Source organism: Oncorhynchus keta, chromosome 17 (assembly GCF_023373465.1).
Source record: "Oncorhynchus keta strain PuntledgeMale-10-30-2019 chromosome 17, Oket_V2, whole genome shotgun sequence".
Lineage (NCBI taxonomy): Eukaryota > Metazoa > Chordata > Actinopteri > Salmoniformes > Salmonidae > Oncorhynchus > Oncorhynchus keta.
Window position 1 is genome coordinate 52,343,288 of NC_068437.1, and position 8,421 is coordinate 52,351,708.

The 8,421-nt window shown below is 45.9% G+C and overlaps 1 protein-coding gene across 10 annotated transcripts in view; it reads left to right on the top strand.

Moving 5' to 3' along the window:
• Positions 1 to 8,421, top strand: part of LOC118396075 (coiled-coil domain-containing protein 136-like) — a 61,391-nt gene that overhangs the window by 34,914 nt on the left and 18,056 nt on the right. For all 10 annotated transcript variants that reach the window (XR_008066948.1, XM_052466528.1, XM_052466529.1 and 7 more), the window contains 2 exons: positions 1,246 to 1,388; positions 2,803 to 2,956. Coding sequence is in view for 9 of the 10 variants with exons in the window: in XM_052466528.1 (XP_052322488.1) it covers positions 1,246 to 1,388; positions 2,803 to 2,956 (297 nt within the window). In the remaining variant the exon portion in view is untranslated. The remainder of the gene's footprint in view (positions 1 to 1,245; positions 1,389 to 2,802; positions 2,957 to 8,421) is intronic.

Genomic DNA, 8,421 nt, shown 5'->3' on the forward strand with positions numbered 1-8,421 from the left:
ATGGATGTCTTTGTAAATTAATTCCATGCTACTGAATTTATAAATCCCACTGTTTCATGGTATTCAGAAAGCTTTGTCAACAAGAGGTTGACTTGTTGTCTTGTTTAGTAAATGTCAGTGCACTCCATTGGAGCTCTAAGTGCACTACATTGGAGCTCTAAGTGCACTACATTGGAGCTCTAAGTGCACTACATTGGAGCTCTAAGTGTACTACATTGGAGCTCTAAGTGCACTACATTGGAGCTCTAAGTGCACTACATTGGAGCTCTAAGTGCACTACATTGGAGCTCTAAGTGCACTACATTGGAGCTCTAAGTGTACTACATTGGAGCTCTAAGTGCACTACATTGGAGCTCTAAGTGCACTACATTGGAGCACTAAGTGCACTACATTGGAGCTCTAAGTGCACTCCATTGGAGCTCTAAGTGCACTACATTGGAGCTCTAAGTGTACTACATTGTAGCTCTAAGTGCACTACATTGGAGCTCTAAGTGCACTACATTGGAGCTCTAAGTGCACTACATTGGAGCTCTAAGTGCACTACATTGGAGCTCTAAGTGCACTACATTGGAGCTCTATCTTGTATATTGACATTTCTTCCTGACCAATGTTACATCCAGTCTCTTAACAAAAAACACGTTCTATTAACATTCAGTGATAAACGTTTTATGGAATTTGCAAAGTTTGCTCACCAGGTATTAATCATAACTCCCACATTTGTAAAGGTTAGTAAAAAATAGTTATTTACAAATTATGATTTAAAAAAAAAAATTATGTATTAATGATTCAAAATGAGTTATTTGTCCTCCTGTATTATCCCATTTGTGTCAGTATGAACAAACTACATGCTCTGTGCAAACAGACGTTGAGCCATGGATTTTTGTTGCACCGTATGAGAAGTTTCACTAGATGGCGCTCTTGTATGCTGCACAGGCCCAGAGACATCTCTGAAGCAGTTCTTATGAAAGTTAACATATGATAATAGCCTTAGGTCTGGTTTCCAGGAGCAAGATTAGATTACGCCTGTAGATACTCCCTGACTAAAAAACAATGGAGATTCTTCATTCAAAGTGCTTTTTAGTCCAATCTGTGTCTGGGAAACTGGCTCTTAAAATAAAAAGCACCTGAGAATTTATAGCTGAGTGGTCTGAAGAGGTGTTGTGTTTCCATGGTAGACTATATGTTTTGAACCATCTATAATTCTGTTTTTAACCATGGTATAATTCTGTATTCTTTCCTTCTCAGATGAGCCCTGTGAAGATCTGAAACCACATAGTAGCCCCAGCCTGAGCCCCAATATGGACAACGAGATCACCGCCAAGGAGAGAGGAGTACTGGAGGAGAATAACGAAAAGGAGACGATGGACAGATATCAGGAGGAGGAGGAGGTAGAGGAGGAGGAGGTAGAGGAGAAGGTAGAGGAGTAGGGGAGGAGGAGGAGGTAGAGGAGGAGGAGGAGGTAGAGGAGGAGGTAGAGGAGGTAGAGGAGGAGGAGGAGGTAGAGGAGGTAAAGGTAGAGGAGGAGGAGGAGGAGGGAGGTAGAAGTAGAGGTAGAGGGGGGGTGGGAGGTAGAGGAGGGGAGGGGGGGGTAGAGGTAGAGGTAGAGGGGGGGAGGGGGAGGGAGGAGGTAGAGGAGAGGGGGAGGGAGGAGGAGGTAGAGGGGAGGGGGGGTAGGGGAGGGGGGGGGAGGAGGAGGAGGTAGGGAGGAGGATGAGGTAGAGGATGAGGGGGGAGGAGGAGGAGGTAGAGGAGGAGGATGAGGTAGAGGAGGTTAGAGGTAGAGGGGAAGGGGGAGGAGGGGGAGGAGGGGGAGGAGGAGGAGGAGGATGAGGTAGAGGAGGTAGAGGTAGAGGGTAGAGTTAGAGGTAGAGGAGGTGGGGGAGGAGGGGGTGGTAGGGGGGTAGGGTAGAGGAGGAGGAGGGGCAGGAGGAGGAGGAGGTAAAGAGGAGAGGAGGGAGGAGGAGGAGGGAGGTAGAGGTAGGGTAGAGGAGGTGGGGGAGGAGGAGGAGGAGGGTAAGAGGAGGAGGAGGTAGAGGAGGTAGAGGTAGAGGAGGTGGGGGAGGGGAGGAGGAGGTAAGAGGGGGAGGTAGAGGTAATGGGGGAGAGGAGGTGGTAGGGGGGTAGGGTAGGTAGAGGAGGTAGAGGAGGAGGAGGAGGTAAAGAAGGAGGAGAAGAGGGAGGAGGAGGTAGAGGAGCGATTTTATTTATTGATGCTGTGTTAGGATGCTATTCATTGATGTTATATTTTGGTGGTTTATAATCATCTGGCATGTTGATAACACTATATGGCTCTTGACTTTGTATCCAGTTTTTAGCCCTGTACTGTATATATTTGACTCTTGTTTTAATCTATATCTTAATCTATATCTTAATGTATATTTAATATATGTCTTTTCTCTTGAATTTTAATCTGCTGCTTATTTAAAGGACATTTCTCCTCAGGGATTAACAAAATACCTGTCTAACTATGGGCCTTTCTAGCTCAGACAAGACTTACTTCTTACCAATCTAATTAACCAATAAGGCCCGAGAGTGTACCACGGCTAAGAGCTAAATCCAGGCACTCTGTGTTGCGTCGTGCCTACGAACAGCCCCTAGCCGTGTTATATTGGCCGTATATCACATACACCTGAGGTGCATTATTGCTATTATAAACTGGTTACCAACTCAATTAAAGAAGTAAAAATAAATGTTTTGTCATACCCGTGGTATACGGTCTGATATACCATGGCTTTCAACCAATCAGCATTCAGGGCTCGAACCACCCAGTTTATAACACTGTATATATCTCTATATAACTAGGAGGAGGAGAAGGGTAGGAGGGAGCAGCTGGAGCCTCTGTCTGAGGAGCAGGAGCTGGAGGAGTTGAGGAGTCAGGTGCTGCAGCTCCTCCTGGAGTTAGAAGGGGCCCGGGAGATATCCAACAAACACCAGGAGGCTTTCCACGAGCTGCAGGGTAAGAGAAAAGTTCACGTGAAACCGCTAGCTAGTTATCTGTGGTGCATTAGCAGTGGCATGCGACGGTCACGCTATCTCCCCTGAGATCGCCAGTGACAGACTAGTCTCTAGGTCTGTCCTCGGTTCTTTGTAAATGTTTATCTCAGACAGGATCAGTTCCTCATCGTCCCTGAATAGAGAGCTGCATCATCGTTCTGGAAATGATGAGATAGTCAAACTGACTAAGACCTAAGTACTGAGGATATAATGACCACACTAAGACCTTAGTACTGAGGATATAATGACCACACTAAGACCTTAGTACTGAGGATATAATGACCACACTAAGACCTTAGTACTGAGGATATAATGACCACACTAAGACCTTAGTACTGAGGACATAGTGAACACACTAAGACCTTAGTACTGAGGATATAATGACCACACTAAGACCTTAGTACTGAGGATATAATGACCACACTAAGACCTTAGTACTGAGGATATAGTGAACACACTAAGACCTTAGTACTGAGGATATAATGACCACACTAAGACCTTAGTACTGAGGATATAATGACCACACTAAGACCTTAGTACTGAGGACATAGTGAACACACTAAGACCTTAGTACTGAGGACATAATGAACACACTAAGACCTTAGTACTGAGGATATAATGACCACACTAAGACCTTAGTACTGAGGACATAGTGAACACACTAAGACCTTAGTACTGAGGACATAATGAACACACTAAGACCTTAGTACTGAGGATATAGTGAACACACTAAGGCCTTAGTACTGAGGACATAGTGAACACACTAAGGCCTTAGTACTGAGGACATAGTGAACACACTAAGACCTTAGTACTGAGGACATAATGACCACAATAAGACCTTAGTACTGAGGACATAGTGAACACACTAAGGCCTTAGTACTGAGGACATAATGACCACACTAAGACCTTAGTACTGAGGACATAGTGAACACACTAAGACCTTAGTACTGAGGATATAGTGAACACACTAAGGCCTTAGTACTGAGGACATAGTGAACACACTAAGACCTTAGTACTGAGGACATAGTGAACACACTAAGGCCTTAGTACTGAGGACATAGTGAACACACTAAGACCTTAGTACTGAGGACATAGTGAACACACTAAGACCTTAGTACTGAGGATATAGTGAACACACTAAGGCCTTAGTACTGAGGACATAGTGAACACACTAAGACCTTAGTACTGAGGACATAATGACCACAATAAGACCTTAGTACTGAGGACATAGTGAACACACTAAGGCCTTAGTACTGAGGACATAGTGAACACACTAAGACCTTAGTACTGAGGACATAGTGAACACACTAAGGCCTTAGTACTGAGGACATAATGAACACACTAAGACCTTAGTACTGAGGATATAGTGAACACACTAAGGCCTTAGTACTGAGGACATAGTGACCACACTAAGACCTTAGTACTGAGGATATAGTGAACACACTAAGGCCTTAGTACTGAGGACATAGTGAACACACTAAGACCTTAGTACTGAGGATATAGTGAACACACTAAGGCCTTAGTACTGAGGACATAGTGAACACACTAAGACCTTAGTACTGAGGACATAAGACCTGACTGAGGACATAATGACACTAAGACCTTAGTACTGAGGATATAGTGAACACACTAAGACCTTAGTACTGAGGACATAGTGAACACACTAAGACCTTAGTACTGAGGATATAGTGAACACACTAAGGCCTTAGTACTGAGGATATAGTGAACACACTAAGACCTTAGTACTGAGGACATAGTGAACACACTAAGACCTTAGTACTGAGGACATAATGACCACACTAAGACCTTAGTACTGAGGATATAGTGAACACACTAAGACCTTAGTACTCTAGCAGGCTCTCCAGTTGGGCTGGTCTGTGACTGACAAGCTCTCCAGTTGGGCTGGTCTGTGACTGACAGGCTCTCCAGTTGGGCTGGACTGTGACTGATAGGCTCTCCATTTGGGCTGGTCTGTGACTGACAGGCTCTCCAGTTGGGCTGGTCTGTGACTGACAGGCTCTCCAGTTGGGCTGGTCTGTGACTGACAGGCTCTCCAGTTGGGCTGGTCTGTTACTGACAGGCTCTCCAGTTGGGCTGGTCTGTGACTGACAGGCTCTCCAGTTGGGCCGGTCTGTGACTGACAGGCTCTCCAGTTGGGCTGGTCTGTGACTGACAGGCTCTCCATTTGGGCTGGTCTGTGACTGACAGGCTCTCCAGTTGGGCTGGTCTGTGACTGATAGGCTCTCCATTTGGGCTGGTCTGTGACTGACAGGCTCTCCAGTTGGGCTGGTCTGTGACTGACAGGCTCTCGAATTGGGCCGGTCTGTGACTGACAGGCTCTCCAGTTGGGCCGGTCTGTGACTGACAGGCTCTCCAGTTGGGCCGGTCTGTGACTGACAGGCTCTCCAATTGGGCTGGTCTGTGACTGACAAGCTCTCCATTTGGGCTGGTCTGTGACTGACAGTCTCTCCAGTTGGGCCGGTCTGTGACTGACAGGCTCTCCAATTGGGCTGGTCTGTGACTGACAAGCTCTCCAGTTGGGCTGGTCTGTGACTCCACTGCCACCGTCTCACTATAAGGACAAATGAGATGGATGTGGTTATCTGTCCAAAGAGAGAGAGATGAATAAATATACTGTACATAATAAACATAGCATTACAAAAAATGGGTAATTAGACATAATAATATCATCTAATTTCAGCAAAAAATAAACTTCACAGATCTTCATTGTAAAGGGTTTAAACACTGTTTCCCATGCTTGTTCAATGAACCACAAACAATTAATGAACATGCACCTGTGGAACGGTCATTAAGACACTAACAGCTTACAGATGGTAGGCAATTAAGGTCACAGTTATGAAAACTTAGGACACTAAAGAGGCCTTTCTACTGACTCTGAAAAATACCAAAGGAAAGATGCCCAGGGTCCCTGCTCATCTGTGTGAATGTGCCTTTGGCATGCTGCAAGGAGGCATGAGGACTGAAGATGTGGTTAGGGCAATAAATTGCAATGTCCGTACTGTGAGACACCTAAGACAGCGCTACTGGGAGACAGGACAGACAGTTGATCATCCTCGCAGTGGCAGACCACATGTAACAACACCTGCACAGGATCGGTACATCCGAACATCATACCTGTAGGACAGGTAAAGGATGGCAACAACAACTGCCCGAGGTACACTAGGAACGCACAATCACTCCATCAGTGCTCAGACTGTCCGCAATAGGCTGAGGGAGGCTGGTCTGAGGGCTTGTAGGCCTGTTGTAAAGGCAGGTCCTCACCAGACATCACAACGTCACAAACCCACCGACGCTGGACCAGACAGGACAGGCAAAAAGTGCTCTTCACTGACGAGTCACGGTTTTGTCTCACCAGGGGTGATGGTCAGATTTGTGTTTATCATCGAAGGAATGAGCGTCTTTAATTATATGAGCTCCATCACAATCCTGTGACTCTCAGATCAATTCAGTGTCTATGAATGAATTCTCTGAGAGTCCTTACACATTTACGCAACTGAGATCCTTTATAGCAAAGACACACATAGCCAGACAGCATTGGCTATAAATTATCGTTCAGCTTTGTCTCCTAAACTATGTTCTTATCTCGCTCTCAGGACCATAAAACAAAACCTCATCAACAGGCATATATCAAATACACCCCTCCTGGACAAGATCACAGAGACACAGTGACTGGCACACAGACATTGTGGAGCCAAGAGATAATTGGTTTAAAAGATATGTTTACATATGAAGACAAGCTTGACCCCTCCCCTCTCAGCGGCCCAAGTAACTGAACCCAGGACAGATAAAGGATAACTGCAAATGGCCACCACTATAGTACAAAAAGATACATTCTGGTGAGAAGTAACTCACAAGCATATAATGAACATAAAACATCTTATCTATGTTACCCAACTATTTTCATGATTCCCCAACCTTCCTGCAGGCTCATCCTGACATGACCCTCCAGCATGACAATGCCACCAGCCATACTGCTCGTTCTGTGCATGATTTCCTGCAAGACAGGAATGTCAGTGTTCTGCCATGGCCAGCGAATAGCCCGGATCTCAATCCCATTGAGCACGTCTGGGACCTGTTGGATCGGAGGGTGAGGGCTAGGGCCAGAATTCCCCGCCGGAAATATCTGGGAACTTGCAGGTGCCTTGGTGGAAGAGTGGGGTAACATCTCACAGCAAGAACTGGCAAATCTGGTACAGTCCATGATGCACTGCAGTACCTAACGCAGCTGGTGGCCACACCAGATACTGACTGTTACTTTTGATTTTGACCCCACTTTGTTCAGGGACACATTATTCCATTTCTGTTAGTCACATGTCTGTGGAACTTGTTCAGTTTATGTCTCAGTTGTTGAATCTTGTTATGTTCATACAAATATTTACACATGTTAAGTTTACTGAAAATAAACACAGTTGACAGTGAGAGGACATTTATTTTTATTGCTGAGTTTAGTAAAGGACTGTGTAATGCATAGCGACCACTAACAACAATTGTAACACCAGCTCACTTCTGTCCACACATTCTGTTACACATGTCCCCTTGGATAGAGCCTCAGGAGGCTCTGACCTGAACAGGCAGAAGGGCTGTCAGGTGTCCCCCTAGCAACCTGAATGCCTCTAAACATATCAGTGGCCTGGTCACAGAGGTCACTTGGATTTTGAGGGGCAGGCTTATGACCCCTCTTGTGTCTCTGACATATTCAGGGGATGGGGTGTCCTAGACCGCATTGTGATGTCATCACTCCCCGTTCGCTGGGGACGGAAAGTCTGGGATACTCCCATTGGGCCCCACCCACCAAGCATGCTCAGCTGTTCTTCAGGCCTACTACTGAAAAACACACACACACACACACACACACACACACACACACACACACACACACACACACACACACACACACACACACACACACACACACACACACACACACACACACACACACACACACACACACACACACACACACACACACACACACACACACAGCTTCTCCCCACCCAATACAGCTGTTCCCCTTCGGGGAGGCCTCTCCAGGACTCTAGGTATCCATGGTGACCACCCAATCAAGGCTGAGGTGTGGAGAGGAGGTCCAAACTTAGATCCTCACATAGAATGTCACTGTAGAGTGATTTGCTACTCTCCCTCTCTCTCTCTCTCTCTCTCGCTCGCTCTCTCTCTCTCTCTTTCTCTCGCTCTCTCTCTCTCACTCTCTCTCATTTCTCTCAGTCTCTGTCTCGCTCTCCTTTCTCTCTCTTGCTCTCTTGCTCTCTTGCTCTCTTTCGCTCTCTCTTGCTCTCTTTCACTCTCTCTCTCTCTTGTTCTCTTTCTCTTTCTCTTTCTCTCTCTCTCTCTTGTTCTCTTTCTCTCTCTCAATTCAATTCAATTCAATTTCAATTCAAGGGCTTTATT